Consider the following 20618-nt stretch of genomic DNA (forward strand, 5'->3'; position numbering starts at 1 on the left):
AAGATGGATTTGAACGTAGCTATAAGAAAGATCACTCTTCTTCAAACTTTGAATTGTATGTGTAGGTTTGGTGGCAAACATTTATTGTGCCATCTTTCTACAACAGCCAAAGGCATCTAAAGACAAAGAAGTAACTTATGCACGGCGACACACTGTTATGCAGTTTAAAAGGTATTTGAAGAGATTTGTTTTCTTAGAATCCTTTTAGTTAGTGGTGACATGTTTAATGATTCACAATTTCCAAGTTCTGGTAAAACAAGAGAGGACATTAAGAAACCTGTCAACAGTTCCTCAAGGTAAGGAGGTCAAACAGGTGAGAACAGGAATTACAAGGAAAGAGAGAATAGTGGGGAAGGTCTATCCAGCCCCAACCACAGCACCTCATACAGACTGTCTGCTCAGCACTCCCAGGCTCAGCTATGGGTCAGGAACACCTCTTCCTAAGGAGTCAGTCTAGATGCCAGAGAAAGCACCAGCTTCTGGAAGATGCCACCCTTAGCCTGACTGGCGTGTACATCCATGCTCCACGTGAGTCCCTAAGATACAGGCTTGTGGTAGAAGAGAGAGGAAACTGCAGAAAGTTCACAGGAAGCTCCAGCCTCAGAGACTGCACCTGCTGTGACAACCACAGAGAGCTGAGTCTACAGACTAAGGCTACTTCCCACTCAGCCCTTCCATTCCAACATGCCCATCTGTATCACTTCAGCTATTGTCGCCAGGCAGACCCCGACCTCCATGTCCAAGCTGCTATAAGAGTTCTACAGGCTTATTTGTCAGTGCTTCAGCTTAAACAAATGCAAGCCACCATCTTTCTCACCCTCATTCACAATCACTTGGGTTAAAATTTCCCCCTGACTTGGGGAGCTTCATGTGTTAGGGTTCATGTAAAGACATTTTGGAAAGCCACTTGTTTTTCACACATTTATCTAATCACTATCTCCTTTCTTTTCACTGCCTAGTCTTTTCAGGCAACACAGTGACTGAACTTACTTTCTGACTGATAATCTCTCCATCCGTTTTCTTCTCCACCAATATGGTGTGAACATTACTGCCAGATTAATCATTCAGAAAATATAATTTTAGCCATATTAGTCCTTTAACAAAAAAGAAGGGTCTCTATCGCCATCAATGAGATAATAGTGACACCTCAAATTAAATTAAATCTGATTAAGCCTTTATCATCAAGTTATAAGGAAAAAGAAAATAGTAAGTGACACTAAGCAATCAACAGAAGCCAGACTGCAGGAAGTGCTGGAGACTGAACGATCAAGTTTCACTGATAACTATCAGGGCACGAATAGTAAAATAGAAGAAGAATGTATAGACTCAAAGTCTTAAAAATCTCAACAAACTGCATTCCAACCTCATTTGGACCCTGAACCACACAATGAAGAAGCATATAAATATCACATGTGAACAACAGAAATATAAACATTACTGGATATTTGATGAAGAAATTTTGTCTTTAGCTATGGTTACATTTTTATAGAAATAGTTCTTATCTTTTAGAGACATGTTGGAATAGAAACAAAACAATATTATCTTTAAGACCCTTTCAAAATAGCGGAAGAATATAAACAGGAGAAATAAGCAATTTTGGCCATAACTGATACCTGTGAAGCTGGATAACAGGTGTGTAGGAATCCATTACACTATGTCTGAACATGTTTGAAATTTTCTATAATGTAGAAAAATAGAAAAAGAATAATCATAGCTAGTGCATAAAGAGCCAAATCCAAAACCTGACCTAAGACATCCATAGAATCCAAAATAGTTCCATCCTGTGTTGGTCAGCTGGTTAATTAGTTAGTACTAATGGTAATGATATCTCTGTAGAGAACAAACTAAGTACACGCACACCTGCACACACACACTCACACAACTATATATATTACTTTAACCCACTCTGACCTCATCCTTCTATGGTCCTCTCCAGTATGTATATACATACCCAACATTTTTCTGTGGTACCACAAACTGCTCTCTCTTGATTTATTTTAACTGTCTTGCACATCAAAATTATTTCTAAATTTTTTTATGGGAAATGTTAAAAGAAGTATCTTTTTAAAAAAAAAAAAAAAAAAAAAAAAAAAACCTATAAGGGAAGGTAGGAATACCAACCATGTAAAGTCATATAGAGGAAGAGGCTGTGTAGAGAACAAAGGTGCCAGTCAAATACTGAAGTATCCTTCTGATTCTAACCAGTCTCTATTGCAGATGGAACAGCCAGACAAATAATCACCATGGAATATTTTCATGACATCCTGACTCGCTGAATTGTAGGAAATAAATTATGGATGATTGAAGCCACAAAGTTTGCAAATAGTTTTGTCTGCACCAACAGAAAATCAGGTTAAATAAATTATCAGAACTGTCAATAAATCAGATACATATGATTCCTCAACAACTTAAGAAAAAAAAAACACATTTCAAAAAAAATTAAAGATTACCAATTCTCTATTCTCTGATAGAAATAGTCACTGTCAGTGAAGAGCAAGACTGTTGGCTCGCTTCAGAAGATTCACACAACAACATCTGTAACATCATATTTCAGCTCTTACTATCATTCAGTCAGACTTCAGCACAGAAGCTTGGTGAGCCCATATCAAGTAGGAGTACCAACAGGATCATGATACAACTTGGCTTTGAATGCCTCAACCCCTAAAAATCTCAGATAAAATTACAAAAGTGTGGCTTAGGCACAGAAGGTTGGAAGACCTGTTTTATCTGCCTGTAGTTTGACAGGTCAAGATATAATAGGGTCAAGGTAGGTCTTTATTGGTATCTAGAAATTCAAGAACAAACTTACAACCAAATCTACCAAATTCAAGTGTCCCCTACCAAGTCTCTATTTTCTAAAGTATGGCTCAGTATAAACTGTCTCCATTTACCCCAGGTTTCATTGAGCATTGAATACCCTAGAACTTTCCTTGGTATCTGTGACATCTGTACAAGGCCCTAAGCTATCTCCTTGGCTGCCCATCCTTCTGCTATAAGGATTAGTGGTAAACAGGTGCTATTCAAATGGGCTGCAATTTAGAGTAAAGTTTGTGAACTGTCTCTCAAATGTTAACTGAATTATATGCCATTCAACTCACAGCAAAACAGAGCAAAACTTTTAAAAAGAAAAACCATTCTGGAGAAGCAGTCTCTAACAGACAGCTTCACCAAACTATCTAAAATAGCAGTGAGCTAAAACTTTCAAGTCTGGGAAATGAGAAAACACTATTTCTGAATAATTTACTCCTAAGTTATGTGGCTGAAATACTTTGAAAGGCTATCCTCACTTTAAGGATGGGAATCCTCACTTAGCTAAAATATTAAATGCAACAAAACCTAAGAATAACCCAGTTCCAGTCCTAGATTGAAAATAGAAACAGTATGTCTCCTTGAAAATCCCCTCTAGGTCATGATCAGTAGCAATAATTTCACAGATTTTCTTCCCTGACAGCAAACTCCAAGCTCTCTCTCCATGAGGTTAATTTTATCACTATTTAAACATTAATGCAGCAGTTACCAAAGTAAAATGATTTTACATTCTCTAAAAAATAACATCAAGACACTAGAAAAGCAATGGCTTGTTCTAAAACAATTGTCCTCAGATCCTGCCTCAGATACTACTAAGTTCCTGTTTTACCAGAGGATTATACAATGGTAAAACAGACAGCTTTGTTTTGAAACCAGGTATTAAGAAATTACATCTTTTCAGAATCACATAGCTAAGAAGATGAGATCACTTAGAGTGACCCTCTTCTTTTCTATGTTATGCAGAATTTGGTAAGAAATGAGTATCTTGTGTTGTTAGTGAACCCCAGGCTTACACAATTGAAAATGTGCAGCCATGGGTATGACAGGCATATCACCAAGTGGATGACATTTCGGAAGGAGAGTTCTGCAGCTCAGAGGGGTAAAAACATGTATTTCTATTATCACAGTTTCAAAAGAGTGCAAAGCCGAAAAAAGGAGGGCAACGGTGTGTGGTCATGGGGCTGACACCTTGTTACTGTGCTAGCTATGGCCTTGTCTTCTCGTTGTCTGTCTCCAGACACAGACATGCTGAGGCAAATGGTGGGCTAAGATGGGCTCTGCCTGCAGGGGAAACCCAGGTTCCAGCAGACTTATTTAAAAGCTAAGACTCTTAATCATCTCCTCCTCTCCCCTCTTCCTCCTCCTCCTGCTCCTCCTCCTCCTCTCCCTTCTTCTGCCTCCTCCTCCTCCAAGTTTTAATGTTTCAAAATTCTTTAAATTTTTAGCAACATTTTCCATACCAAAAAAAAAACTAGAAATTAAACTCCAAGCATGTATAACTCCACTCATCATGTTATCTTACTTTCATTCATGCTTAAATGCAGATGTCTGCTATTTTAAATTATTTCATGCTTCAACAGTAATTTTTCACTGAAAGACCATTCTTCCAAGAAGCATATGAAAACTAAATTGGTCCTATGGATAAAGCTCTACATTGAAACTAAAAGAAACCTCATCCTTGTCCTAAACCTGCCAGAGAGAGAGACATTTCCTAGACAGGGACTGTGCCTATGTTAGAGTGGAAAATGTGAAGAAACTTCGTAGATTCAATATTTCCTTTTGGAGTAATGACATTTCAAAATTAGACTGTAACTATGGTTGTACAATTTCATAAATATATTGCAAAAACTATTCTTAATAGATAACCTTAGCCAACAGACTAAGAAACAATAAAACCTATACTTTAAATGAGTAAATTTTGTGGTATATCAATTGCATTCCATTAAAGCTGCTAAACTTTATGATGTGAAAATACAAAGTCCATATCTCCATTTTAAACTTTGGAAGGAATAAGTCACTTAATAACCCAGAAATGCCTATTGTAACAATTAATACATTCCTACATTAATGCCTAATTGAATTTGTTGATCCATTATTATCATCAATTTAATATAGGTTTTGTTTTTAAAGTTGTAGAACTACACATATTTGATAAAGCTACCGTAAATAAAGGAAGACAGGATAGCTTTTTTGCACTGCTCATAATTTTAATCAGCTCTTCATCATGACAGAATTAAGAACATTTGATTGTTGATGGAAACTTGGAAATATTAATTTAAGTTGTGCAAAGACGGAACCCATCTATTGCAGGAGCAGATGAATTGCTGTATTTGCACGTATGGCAATTTCATATTTAAATGTTCTATACTGAACAACTGATATAAATAAAAATAAAAAGCCACATTATCTATACTATTGGGTTATATTATAAAACTATGATATATGTAACAGATTACATAAATTACTGTAAGTTTTTCAAAGAAGTGTGTTTGTGTTTTGTGTGTGTGTGTGTATGTGTGTGTTGCACATGAAGACAACTATATAAAGTAAAACAATGTTAGCAAAATGAAAACTTCAAAGAAGAGGCAAATGGGTACTCTTTTATTGTTCTTAAACTTCCCTTAGGAGAAAAATTACTTAAAAGTTCAAAAAGTAATAAAATAAAACACATCGATTAAGACTGCATGCCTGGCTCTTGTTCTTGTTCAACTTTAACCCAATATGATCTCTGCCATTTAAATGAGGTGTTTAGTCATTTATATTTAATATAATTATATACTTAATATAAACCTTTTAATCTGTATCCTAGCCATATCATCTTGGCTTTGTTCTTTATATTTTCTTTCTCCTTTGTTCTGTTTTCTTCCTTTTCTGATTAATCAATTTTCTTCCTTTTGTGAGTAATCAATTTGTCAGTGAACAATTTTAACTCCTCTGGAAAGTTTTTTAGCTATATATTCATTCTACTGTTTTACTGCACTAGTAATTAAATTATGCATTGTGAACTTATCATTGTTTATTCTAAACATTATATATCTTCACATATGCTGTAAGAAACTTCTACCAACACAGATTTGTTTACCAGAAAAATGTTTCTGAAATTATTCCATATACAAAAATTATCATATATGGTTATTATCATTCCATTAAACATAAACAAAGAAACCTCATCAAAAGATAAAAAGTCAATAAATAAGCAAAATGATATTTCACTGTTATCCACATGTTTTTTCCTGTAATTACCATATGGTACCTCTGTCCTTCAGCTTAAAAAACTTTCTACATTTTTTAAGAGCAGGTCTAAATACTTTTGGCTTTAATTCATTTGAAAATGTCTGTTTTACCTTTACCGCATACTTTCAATTGATACAATATTTTAGATTAACAATTTTACCCCTGGCACCTTCAAGATGACATTCATTGATTTCTGGCTTATGCTGATACTGATGCAAAGCAAGCCAGTGATCATTTTTATCATGTTCCCCTCTATAGATGGCATGTCCTTTTTATTCCTTAGTCTATTTTTAACAGTTTTGACCTGTGGTTTTCAGCAAACTAATAACATATCTAGTGTTAATTTTATTTGTGTTAATCTTGCCCACAATTGGTTGACTTCTTGAAATATGTATCTATATTTTCAACAATTTTGGCCATTATTTCTTCTGACAATTTTATGGCCTAATCTTCTCCCTCTACCACTGCAATCATATAACTATTAGACTGAAAGAAACTATATCAAGGAAACTAGTGGCTTTACTCATTTTAGGCTTGGGTCTGTTGTCACTCTGTTCTTTGGTTTGGATAGGTTACAGTGATCTATGATCAGGTTCTAGAGTATAAAATTCACCATTTACTCCAACTAGTGATGTCGTCATTGCACATACAATTTTTGTCCATTTTTAATCCTGCATATGAGTCATGCATTCAGACTTTGCACGGTTTTATAACTGCATGCTATACATTGTGCATATGCATCATTGTTGGGAATCTGATTCTTTTGTGTTAGTTTAGAGAGAGTTTAGATGTTAGTCAATTACTTCATATGGGGATCAGCTCAATTCAGGAGAGACTTTGGGGGTGTATTGTATGAATTAACCTTTGCTCTGTGATTAAAAGGGCTATGCTCCCAAGACATAAAGTCACATCTGAAACCACAGGGTACATCGGCATGTTCTCTCTGCATTCCCAAGCATTTGCATCTCCTTGCAGAATCTCCAGTCAGCCATCATCACCACGGTGGTTATTTCCTGCTAATGCTTGTACAACATATTTAAGCAAGGGCTCAAGTAACTCTGCACTACTTTTCTAGGTATCTGTTTGCATTCAACTTCCTCCTCTACACTTAACAAATTTCAGAAGCCTCTACATCCCTGCACTGTGATCCCTGATTCCTCTGCTAAGATAATCTGTTGGACTTCATTTCTCTATGGTAATAGCTTGAAAAGAGGAAGCAAGAAAAAACCTGGAACTAACCTCATTTGCTCTCTGCTTTCTGCTATTTATCCTGATTCTATTCCGTTTTATAGTTGCTTAGCACAAAAGGTAATTTCAACATGGCCAGAACTATAGGTTCAAAGTGCTACCAACATTTGAAACTATTTAACATGTTAATAACATGAAAAATACATCCCATTTCTAGGTGGCAAACATTTCTATAAGCAAACCAGTATGGAAAGTGTTAAATAACCAGGTCCAACCCATAAGGATATTTACACCAGTACACAAACATTTCTCAAGCACTTGTTACAGATACATAGTAATTGACATATAAGTAAAAAGGATCTAAAAACGTAGATTTCATCCATCTAAACAGAGCAAGTGCACATCCCCTCACTCCCAAAATAAGTCTAGAAAATGAGTTACTAAGAATCAATCTTATTCAATCTACCAGGAGGATGCATATATTCTCAAAAATGACTATGATTTGCATTCATGATTTATTTATCACTGCAAACATTCCTATTTTCTGTGCAAGTGATTTCATTGCAACATAGTCACATTTTTCAATTCTCTACATGTACTTACCTTTTTTAATACTAAGTAGATATTACCATTTCTATTTAGCTATGTCAAACTTATTTTGGCTAACTTTTAATTGCATGACTAATTTTCATCTGGCCAAATCAAATATATTTTGCTGGAAGAGAGAAAAATGTAATGCAATTTCTAAATGCCATGTCAGCAGAATCATATCAAACAGATTATAATTTCTTTGATCTTCAACAAATGAAAGTGATACACTTCTAACCACTGATTTATTTTCATCTCTCAGAATAAGCTCCTGACCTATCATTTAACCCAATCCCTGAAAAGGTGGTTGTAAGAAAATAGTAAAATTAAGATCAACCATGTTCATAAAATAGCTTTAAAACATTTTAATATTTATTATATATCTCCCACATACACTTGTTCTCTTTCTTTTAAAACAGGGTCTAGTTTCATAGACATGGCCAGCAATTAACTCTCTGGAAATCCCAGAATGGGCTAAACTCATAATCTTCCTATATTAACCATCCAAGTTTCTTATTAGCTAATCATATGACAAATTTCAATGAAGTAAAAAACAAATGAATAGAAATCCTCATAGGTACATCTTTGGGTGCTACATATTGAGAATCAGCTCTTATTCTTAATAGTCTGACCCTCCCCTGCAAAATAATAACAATAATAATAACAAAAGTTCATTAGAAGTCCTTTAAAAGATGGTAGAAATTACACCATCCTCAGTCACTGAAAGCATTACTTCCTTATCCAATTTGTGCTTCCTAGGGTAATAATTGAGGTATCTGTTTTCTATTGCTCTACACTGTTGTCCCCAATCAAGATGACAGTCTCTGTACAAAGGCCTTACCTGCAGCACATCCTGGATCTTCACCCACACATCTGCCATATCGTATAATTTGATCTCTTCCTGCTGTGTTGGCTGGGTCCCCACAGAGTCCTGAAGGTACCCCAGGACTATAGAATGTGCACTGGCTACAGCATTAAACTTATCAAACAACAGTTCCAGCAGTTCTAGAAGTAACCTGTGGAAAAACAAAACACCAAAAAAATAACACTTACATAAATCCATACAATCACAGAGAAATGGTTTACACTGGACTTAAAGAAAAAAATTATCAGCTCTAGTGAGAAGCACATCACAAGGTAAACAGTAAAATTTCACATTCTAACAGATTTGGTTTGGAACAGCTGCATGATCTAAGCAATCTTCTAAATGTATCTGTCACTAAATGATGATGACTTAAGAGTTTATAAACCCATTGTTAAGTCCCTAAACCAGCAGCCTAATAAACACAGCTCTTTTTAACATATTTGAGAATATAGAATCACAACTATTCTCTTTTCATATAGGTGGTCTCCAATGAATTCTGACAAATTTTTTAGACAGCAGTTCAGATGCCACACAGAATATGATATTCAGTAGCAGTAAATGGAGCACTTTGGTAAAGACACTAATCCTGTTAGTCATGGGAAGCTGTGCTTTGCTATCATTCAAATGCATAGCCTACGGTGTAGGGGGGGAAGAGACACCTGCTAAGCAATCTGACTTTCACTACAGGGAGCAGCTTAGGCATTCGCATTATCTCATTTATCATAGTGAGATATGCTGGACACATATTATTATATTGATTCTATACACTCAAGGACGTAAAATGAGGTTGCCAAGCAGCTGGTCTGAGAACAATAGTTGATTTCCAAGCCAGTGCATTTAGCCACCTACCTCTCACTATCATTCTAGAATACAGATGTGTATTTAAGAAAAAAGGACAGAGATTTCTGTCATGGATACAAAGTAATTCCTCTACCATTGAGCTTTATAGCTTTATCGATCATTTAGGCATAGTGTCACTTCCTCCCCTAAACTTGGAGAGCAGTTTAACCTAGGCTTTGTGTGTGTGTGTGTGTGTATGTCTGTCTGTCTGTCTGTCTGTCTTTGGGGATCTTCTTTTTTTTTAATTCTTTTTAAATTCTTTTTTTAATTATTTTTCTACAGCTATTTTTTAAGTTAATCATTCCATTCGTTTACATCTCAAATGATATCCCACTTCCTGATTACTCCCTCCACCAGCCCCCATCCCACATCCACTCTTCCACCTACCCTTTGCCTATATGAGAGTGCTCCCCCATATAACCACACTCTCCCACCCCACAACTCCAGCATACCCCTGCATTGGGGTATTGAGCCTCCCTGGGACCAAGGGCCTTCCCTCCTGTTGCTGTCAGTCAAGGCTATCCTCTGCTACATATGTATCTGGAGCCATGGATTCCTCCAGGTACACACCTTGGTTGGTGGTCTAGACTCTGGGAGAACTGGGTGGTCAGGCTGTTCTTTCAATAGGGTTGCAAATCCCCTCCACTCCTCCAGACCTTGCGCTAGCTCCCCACCAGGTTCCCTGAGCTCAGTCTGATGGTTGGTTCCAAGCATGCACATCTGCATTGGTCAGTTGCTGACTGGACTTCCTCAGGAACCACCACACTAGCTTCCTGTCAGCAAGCACTTCTTGACCACAGCAACAGTGTTGGGTTTGGTGTCTACAGACATGATGGATCCCCGGGTGGGGCAGTCCCTGGCTGCCCCTTCCTTCATTCTCTGTTCCATTTTTTTTTTTTTTTTTTTTTTTTTTGTCCCTGTTCTTCCTTTGGTCAGGAACATTTCTGGGTTAAAAACGTTGAGATGGGTGGGTGTCCCCATCCCAGGACCGAGAGCCGTGCCTATCTGATGGAGGAGGTCTCTCCCTTCTCTGCCCATTTTGGCGGAAGTTCAACCTAGTTTTAAGGAACGTACCACAGGTGGTTTACATATGGACCTTAAGAAATATGAGTCACACTTATCTTTATGCAGGTATTCTGCCTCCCCTCTCCATTGCTATCTCAATCGCATTCTACATCATACATTGCTATACTCATCAAGACTTAGAGATGGTTAGGAGATATTTGCTGAATAAATTTAATGACTGTATCATGAATGAAGATTAAAAACCTTGGAATGTAAGCTTCACTCTATGTGTCTATGTTCCCAGATTCTGAACACTCTGATAAGCCAACTTGCAAAGTAGAACAGCAACACAAAGGTGCTTTACCGTGGTGTCAATTAACAAGACTTTATTGCCGCAAGTGGAGGCAACAACTATAATCTCACAAAAACGCACGGCATGTTATCTATTCCTATGTCTTCTTTATTGCCCAATTGTTTTAATTAATGTGCCAATGTGACAGCCCATAACTATCCTATGATAAAACTCTAATATCTATTTGACATTGCAATTTCAATGAGAGAGAATCAATAGAATTTATGTAGTGCTCCCAGCCTGCTGTAGGCTTGCATAATCTAGAAATAACACATTGAGTGGGTAAACAGAAGCCATCGTACCTTTTGAAAGAAAACTTTATCTTCTCAATGATAGCGCAGATTTATACCCACATATGGCACATTTTTGTTTTAGAGAGCCATACACCAGCAGAGAAAAGGTGGCTACTAAGCATAACAGCTAACAGTGTTAAGAAAAAACTGGTGTAAGCTTGTAACTGAAATCGTACACAGTAAATAGTAGGGCAACCTACGTTTCTACTTAAAATTACTGGTAAGTACACTAGACCATGGCTCCAAAGTATAAGCCTGTAAACAATATGTAAACAAGGAACATGAAAGCAATGTATTGACTTTCACTAACTTTTGTTAACGCTCTTGATATGAGCTCTCAGGGTTGTAATATTTCTGTTATTGTTCGACATAATGGTAGTTATATAACCAAATGTCCTTTCTGACAAATGAAACTTTAATGGCCATACTGTTCTTAGCATTGCTTGAAAACACATCAACTGATGACATTCAGAAGTCTAGAGAACACTATGGTCCAGGAGCTTGAAGTTCCAACAGAAACATGGAAAGGGAGGCGGTAAAATGGTTGGCTCTATGACCATTGCCCTCCATTGCTGTGCACCCTATCTGCCAGGTACCAGAAGAGCATAATGAGCATGTGCAGGTCTCCCTTAGAAAAGACCCAGTGCAGAAATGAGGTGGGAGATGCGAGTCAGAGTCTCTGTTTACACTGAGGAAATGGCAACCATGATAAAATGAAACCTGAAACAGGGCAGCTTCACCCACTTGTGTAGGTTCAGTGACAAGGCAGGCCAGCCACACAGTACAGCCATCACAGCTGCAAAGGAGAGAGGAAAGTGCATACTAGCTAGAAGGATGGGCCAGACTTGTGACAACTAGAATCCATCCGAGGGAGGAAAGCTCAGCTCTGCTGTACAAGGATACAATCATAAATAGTAACACAGCTACAAGAGAAAAACTTACTTTTGATATCACCAAGAATGAGAAAACTTGCTACAAAAAAAAATGAGAAATAAAAACTATCAACCATAGCTTAATAGAGGACTTGTACCTAGACTATCTATTAAAAAAAAAAAAAACTCCAGTGTGCCAGTGTCACTGTAATTTTAAATAGTGAAAATTTAAATGAATGTTGTTGTTGTGAAAATATATATTAATAGCCACTGAGCAACACAACGTGTAATATCATTAATGATAAGTGAAATGAAATCAAAATCAAAATGAGAAAACATTTTCATCTACCAGAATAAAACAATAAAAAATACAACAGAAAGTGTTGCAACTGTCATACAAATTTCCTCAGATTGTAAACTGGCACTTCCTCCATAAAATGAGCTCTCAATTTTTCTCAAAACAATAAATCAGAGATGTCACATGGACCAGAGACTCCATATTTAGAATACAGAAGTAATTGATCAGAAAACACAGGCACACAAAAGCTTGAAAACAAATGTTCACAGTACCATTAGTGACAAGTGAAGAGCAAAATAACCCAATGTGTGTTTACTAATAAATGTAAACATGGTACAAAGTGCACATACTAGATAGTACACAAGAATCAGAACAGTCTATGGGACAGCAAAAACAAACTGAAAATATTCTGGTAAGAAAAGTCAACGATGACCGCCTATTCATATGAACAGCTCAAGGACAGAAGATGTCATAGACACACTAGTGGTTCTTAGAGCAGGAAGACATTAACTCATAGAGTGACAGATTGACAGCTGAAACGACCCAGTGTCGTCACAGTAAAAACATGTAACTAATCACTGACAGAACGCCTATTCTTAGGCATTAAGTGTTGATTCATTTTGACTCACAGTTTCACAGGGTTCACCTAATGCTTGTATGGACCCATGAGCTTAGGCAGAACTTGGAAGGGGAAAGGCCCTCAGACAAAATACAACCTAAAGGCATGCATTTAGGGACCTGCAGCCTCCAGCTGGGCTCTGGTTTCTGGCTGCATCACCTCCAACAATGCCATCATATTATGAATTCATCAAGAGATTAATCCATTGTTCAGGTCAGAACTCTTGAATTTTAATGCCAGTATATCAAGAAGATAGTTTACTAACTGTCTAGGTATTTCTTAGTTTAATCAAAATTAATTACTGCATTCATTCAAGAAGTGAAATGTAAGGTATATGAATTACATTCCAAAATAGCTTAAACTCTAACAGCAGCAGCTATGTCTTGAGCAAAATAGATTCAGGGTGTCTACAGTTCTACTGTGGTAGAAAATACATAGAACAATAAAAAATGGATAGAATCTAGTAATTCAAAACCAAACTATACTGAAAACTTATCCCTCTGAATGCTGACTGTGGAGAAAAAAATTAACTTTTTCTTTTGACTCATTTGGACTTTTTATCCTTCTTTCATAAATAGTACAAAAGAAATAAAATGTTTCTATTATGGACGTTTCTCAAAAAAAAGAAAAATAGATACTAGCAACCATGTGATCCAGCTGGACCACAGTTAGAGTATAATGGAAGGGACAAAGCGTATTTGTGTAGTCACCTTTCTTGTGACACTATTCACAAGAGCTAAGTTATACATGCCCATCAACAATTGAGAAGACAAAGAAAATGTGGTATATATACACAATGAAAGGTTTTAAACTGTTGAGTGCGTGTGTGTGTGTGTGTGTGTGTGTGTGTGTGTGTGTGTGTGTGCGCGCGTGCACATACACACATGGGGGGGAGCACACGGAACATGAGTCATGATCACGCCATGGCGTATGTGTACAAAACAGACAACTTTATAAAGATAGTTCTCTCCTACCAGCTTTGTGTAAGTTCTGGGGATAAAACACAGGTTACTGGGCTTTTCTAACCCACTCAATTAAAGCATCAGCACCTACAATGATTCTTTATTCAACCATAAAAAATGAAATTATTCAATTTATAGAAAAATTAATGAAAACATTAAGTGAAAGAAACCTGATTTGGAAAGACGACTATTGCATCTATTCTTTCACATGAGGAATCCAGAATTTATACACACACACACACACACACACACACACAGAGAGAGAGAGAGAGAGAGAGAGAGAGTCTTTAAAGCCATGCCATGGATCCCTACCTGATTAGGAGCCTCGAGGGAGGGAGGGAGGGAGGGAGGGAGTCCAGGTTCTTTGGAAGAACCAGGAGAAAATGGTCAAATTTTGTGGCATCTGAAATCATAAGGGAAAGAATGAATAATGTAGGATTGGAATATTATCAAAAGTCTAAGAATCGAGATGGCAATTTGGGATCTTTCCTTGGTTTGCAAGCAAACTTGTCCAGATGTGTGAGAACTTTGAGAAAGTCAGAATGATATTGGTGCTGACGAACAGATGACAACTGTGGTAACAATGACGACGCTGACCAGGAAGGACATTGATGAGCTCTACCCTACTACTCACAATGTGCTAAGAACTGCATTCAGGGCTCTGTTTGGAGTTTCCCATTTCATCCTCTGAGCTCCACTCTGTAAATGAGTGGTTTAAAGCCAGACAAAGGAAATTATTTATCCTGGTGCTTCTTTCTAAGGGAAAGTAGGAAACAATTTAGCAGTACTGGTTAGAGAGATATTTGGACTACGACTCGAGGGAACCACAGCTTGCAAAAGTGCCAGGACTATCTGCAACTACCCCTGCCTCCCTGCCACACGCAGGACGTCCCTGTTGGTCAGCTACTAAAACACCTCTTGCTATAGCAACAGGAATCCGTTCGCTCTGTACAATGAGACACTCTTCTCAAGGAGCTGCAGCAGCTGCTTCTATGGCTTCTACTCTCCTTGTAATTGTCTCCCACTGCTCCCACATTCCGAGGCTGCTGCTTTCCTTCCCATAGCTCGATCTCTTTTTTTCTATTCAGCTGACAGCAAAAGGCCATGAGTTATACTTGGCCAAAAGAGAGAACAGAACTAGTCCAGAATGCCAAAGGTCCAGAGCAGAGGGCAGCAGAACTGTTTTGGTTGTAAGAAAGGCATTCAGTTTCCCAGGTGATCTCAGCAAAGATGACGTTCCAGGTCCACTGAGACTTATTACTGACAGCAGCATACAGTCCAACAACTTGTTCCGGTGTCCTGGCCTTCAGCATCCCTTACTTCTGCTCCCGCAGGCTTCGTGGGTGCACAAGCTGGTTTACTTGGACCTCTGCCTCATCTTTCTTCTCTTGTGCTTCAACTTGAGCATTCTCTTCTCCCACCACTTCACTCTCATGGTGCAGGAGTTTCAAGGAAGATGGCACTAAGACCAAGCCCATGGCTCCATCTCAGACGCTTCCTCCATTGCATACATCAACTCACCTCCCTCCTCAGGTCTCTCTCAGTAAGTGTACACATCACAGTGACTTCAATATCATGTGCAAGGACTGAATGGGTAAAATACCTAGGATTTAACATGACCTGAATGGAACTCATCGGATCCTCCGTCAAACCTACTTCTCCATGGCACATCAGAACCCACACTTGCCCTGAGAAACAACCCTCAGCTCTTCTTCTCCCTCAGATCTAAGTATCCACCGAACCCCTCGATTTCTAACCCTTACTATTCTCCTAGAAGAAAGTCTGTTCACTCCACTGTCACTACTACCCTGCTACCTTCTTAAACTCGGTCACCTCAGAATGATGAGAACAGACCTCCAACCCCCTCTTCTCTTGCAGACTGTTAACTCGGTGAATGTAGAGCTGCTCTGTGCGGCACACTGGTAGCTGTCATACCCAGCAGCTGGAAAGGGATACTACTGAGTGAAGGAATGAAAATGAAATCTCCAGAACAGGAGTGAGAGGAGGAACAATACAGACAATAAGTAGCATAAAAATATGTGTTCTGTGTTACAGCCTCCTAATTTAAGAAGCCCATAATGAATTTTTCCATACAAAACTATATTCCCAAGAAATTTAACTTTATCAACCAAAACACAAGACCACAAGGAAGGACAGTTCTGTAAGCTGAAAGATACATATATCCAATTACCATATATCCAGACAGGTTTTAAAAACAGCCTTCTACTTGTAAGCAAAATATTCACTCTCCCAATGTCCCTCCTAACTTCCTACCTGAGGGATCCTGGTGGCTCCTATCCTCAAGTGCCACTGTGCAAAAAGGCAGAGGGCTAAAAAAGAAACTATCGGAGAACAGTCGCTTGCTCTAGACCACAAGAACCCAAGGCACAAAGACACTCCGTCAAGTTGCAAATAATGTTCAGTATTTATGGTGAGATAAGGCTATCTGAATCTAAATTTAGCATCTTGGGAACCTTGGATTAGGCATTTGGCTAGAAAACCTAGGTTGACAGCCAAGAAGCTGCCGTATGTGGTCATCAAGTAGACATTCAATGCAGAAAACTAGTTCTGCCCTACTATTTATTTGCTGAAATCTTAAATATCAGAGCTCTGCATTTTCCCACTGACAAACAAAGGCAATAACCACAGATATTTATCTCCCTACCATTATGCTCTAGACTCAGAGTTAATATTTTATATGAACACTAAAACTAATCAGTCATCAACTGTATCATATCAAGATGGTCTTATCTTTGCTGGCCTGTATCTCTCAGAAACATTTTCTTAATGTTAAACACTTTCTGATGACCTAGCAGTATCTTTCATTTTAAACAAGACATAGTCTCCATTTACTCTTCAAAGTTACCTAAACACTACTTTAGAAGACAGAGACGCTTCTTAGCAATTATCACATCATGTACAAAATACTATTTGACGAATGCTAACCAGCTCTCCATATGCACTATGAAAGGAGCAGCTGTTACAGACCCACAGTGAATGAACAGTAGCAATGAACGGCCCTGACTCTGGTCAGTTCTTCCCTGCATCCTTCTCTCTGTCAACTCAGGCTTTGAATTCAGGAGAGATGACCTTGAATGAAGTTCTAGTTCCGATGTGTGGCAAGTTAGTAACCAAAATTAAAAAACAAATTGAAGCCTTCTTCTTTTTGAATTAAAATATCAATACCACTCTCTTAAAGGCATTTTTCCTCTTCTAAAAACAGTATTTCATCACAGAAGAACATTAAAACCAATTACCCATAAACCTACTCCTATGTGATAACATACCTTACGGTTTCAGGGTTTTTGGTACTTAGTTGTGTGTGACTCTTATTACAAATGTACTAAGCCACTTGAGGATTTTTTTGAGGTAAGTGGGTTTGAGTCTCAAGTGAACTAATCAGGATCCACCTCTGAACCAGTCCAGTAATCTCTTAGAGGCCTACAATGGATCACAATGCAGGGGGCATGCAGCAAGGGAATGAGTAAGTCATGAAAAACTCTTCCTCATTCAGAGGAAAACCAAACTCAAGTCCAGGAAAGGAGGTAGAAACAGGTGTATATAAATAACCCAGTAGCAAATACATGGTGAAAAAGGCCACTTCTAATATTAAATCCACCGCCAGCAAGCTTTCTGCACTTATTTCAGAACTATTTCAGATTCTACAGTTCCTTGGACAAATCTGGGATTATTAATAATGCCCCTCCTATAATGAAGACAGCTGTGAGACTTATCTGAGAGCAGAGGACAGCCTGCTTTGCAAACATTACTGCACATGTACAGAGTCCCATGGCTCTGTACCCACATTCCAGATTACTCACTCCCACTTGCTAGTAAGATACGATGTCCTTTGCCACTTTATCATAGTTATTTATTTGTCAGAAGTATTGGGTATGATCCCAAACCATAAACACAAAGTTAATCCCATCTTCCAAGCTCACTAAACCATAACAAGGTGCAATCTAAGAGCTAGAGGGGACCATAAATGAAGGGGCTTTGATCACACTTGGCATTGCTTCTACACATGAGATTTCTAACAAGAGATTTCTCACTTGATAACAGTGTCTGTCTGTCTGTCTGTCTGTCTGTGAAGTGACCTTGATGGAGCATGAAGGTGACATTGAAATAGTTGCACCAATCCATGAAAGAGATTACAAACATTATTAATTTAATTGGCCCAATCTCTAATTTAAACCAGATATGTAAGAGACAAAAAGAGCAAATTAGTTATTAATTACCAAATGTAAAACAAAGTTTTAAGAAATTTATTATTGAGAAGTACCTTCAGCTGATTCGATTATATGCCCCTTTCTAGAGACTATAAGCAAAGAACAGTGTATAACCTGAAAGACAGCTATATCCAGATCTACAAAGAAACTGTTAAGATGCTGAGATTACTGATTCGTTTCGTCTGTTATAGAGCTGCTAGCCATCCGTTTAATTAAGTCTCACTAAACAGACAGAGAGTTAGAATCATCCATGGCAATGAATTAGTCAACACAAACAAGAAGTCCTACACTTAACACCATTATTTCATTTCGTTTGTTTAAAAGGAAAATACAGTTATGAGTGATACGTGCTAAAGAATGGTGGAGTTTCTTCACTCTTCCCTGGTTCATCTTCAAACCCTTCAATATTTAATAGCAGGGTGTATTTAAAGCATGTTCTCACTGATACGTGTAATCAAAAGTACAGATTCAATCAAATGGAATCATAATCACTGAAGTTAAATTTACTTGCTTCCCGCTTGCTTTGATTTGAATTAACTCTTCATCTGAATCACATCGAGGCCCTTCCTGATTCCAAGCATGTCCAGGTGCGGCATGCAGTGCCTGGCAATGGCTACAAGAACTCACAAGGACAGATGCCTGACCCTGCTTCAAAGCTGCTCTTAAATGACTTCTGTAAAATAAAATGACCAATTACTACCAAGTCTTGCATTTTAGACACTCAGGAGGAGAGTAACTAATACCGAAAGAAGAGATGGAAGGAAATGCTATTATTTGAAAAGGAAACACATGACTGGCAGGTCTAAAGAAAATCATGAGAAATATTTCATTTCTTTCTCTTTCTACAAATATTGTAGCTGTACTATGAAGTTAACCTTTGTGGATGAGCATTTTGACTTCCTCATATATAAAATCACTTTATTAAAACACCTTTTTATATCAGTAGATACTGTTACTGAGTTCCAGACTCCAGCCTTTAAAAATATTGTTAAGATATACATTTTCAAACTTTATCAGAATAACCCAACACAGTTTTAAAAATCCTATAGCCTTCACAAGCTGAGAGGTGGGAGGTGGGAGAAGTGGTGGGAAACAGGACAAATATTAACCTTGAAAAGAACTATAACTATAAAGTGGATTATGATCAGTGTTAGAATTATTCATCAGGCAGAATTAATCCTGTCAAGCAGTTACAGGGCAGACACAGAGTAGGCAGACATTGAAGATGTGAACCGCACTCTGATACAGCACACTGCACAGGACCTGATTTAGTGTATGAGGCCCTCCTTCAGAACCATGTAAGTAGAGCAGTCCCCACCTATTGGTGGCTTCCTTCTGTGACATCAGTTACACATTGTCAACTGCAATACTAAAATATTAAATATAATATCTGACAAACAATTTAAGAATTTCAAGTCCATGTGTCATTTCTAAGTAGCAAGATCACTGGTCTAGAATATCTACTCTGTTTAAAATCTGCTAGTCACTTAGTAGGTGTGTGTAATCTGTGCAGCCTCTGTATACACACAGGGGGAAAAACATCAACAAGCTGGAAGTAACAAATACTGAGTAACGGTTGGCCAGGCCCCCTGCTGCAGGAAGTATCCTTTCTCTGCTGTGTTTTCTTCACTGTCTCAACTCAGCTTACTCTGAAGCATTACATCCAGACATAATCAGGACATCACAACAAGTTACTGTTATACCAATGAAAACTGTACTCACTCATGACAAGGAAAAGCAAACCCAAACCACACTAGAGTTTTTAACCTCTCAGATTAGCAAATACAAAAGTATCTATGATATAATGTACAGGCAAGGGGAACACAGAAACTCTAAAACATTACCCATAACACGAAAATGTGCATCTCTAAGAAAGTATACTTGACAGTACTCATCAAAATTGAATAAGCCACCAGGCTAGTGTAACCATGAAATAACAAGGCAAGGGTCTGGTGCTTCTTCTCACACTGAGATGTTGACGTCATGGTAGCTGTATGACTAGAAAACCAACTTAGTGCTATGAAATAAACAAGCTTGACAACTACAACTAGCATAAACAGTAAACACTGCCTTACTTTACTCTCAAAAAACAGTGATACAAGCTATTTCCTAATAGAGACCTAAGCATATACTAAGCATATGCTTGCACAGTACCTTCTGCTTGTCTGCTAAACCTTTTACTATAGTTTTCAACAGAATACTGATTTGCGGGGCACTTCTTCCCCTTTAAATCCCATGAGGACAGTGGCATGTGTCTTGTTTGGCACTTTAGTGTCTGGTTCATAGCAGATATTCACTCTGTGGGAGTCATTCTTTCATTCAACACTTACTTTAAGTCAAATGAGCACTCTACTAGTATATAAAGTTATGGGAATAAATGGGGCAAAGTAGGTCTCTCTTCTTTCTAGATACAATCAAAAATAAACAAAGAAAGGTCTACAAAGACTGCAAAGTGGTCTCCTTAG

General features: G+C 37.8%; 1 protein-coding gene across 1 annotated transcript in view; it reads right to left on the bottom strand.

Annotated features, from left to right (window-relative positions):
• Positions 1–20618, bottom strand: part of Exoc4 (exocyst complex component 4) — a 725423-nt gene that overhangs the window by 612572 nt on the left and 92233 nt on the right. The window contains exon 7 of the mRNA XM_032906792.1: positions 8660–8834. Within this exon, the coding sequence (XP_032762683.1) occupies positions 8660–8834 (175 nt within the window). The remainder of the gene's footprint in view (positions 1–8659; positions 8835–20618) is intronic.

The sequence above is a fragment of the Rattus rattus genome, chromosome 6, assembly GCF_011064425.1.
Source record: "Rattus rattus isolate New Zealand chromosome 6, Rrattus_CSIRO_v1, whole genome shotgun sequence".
NCBI classification, from domain to species: Eukaryota; Metazoa; Chordata; class Mammalia; order Rodentia; family Muridae; genus Rattus; species Rattus rattus.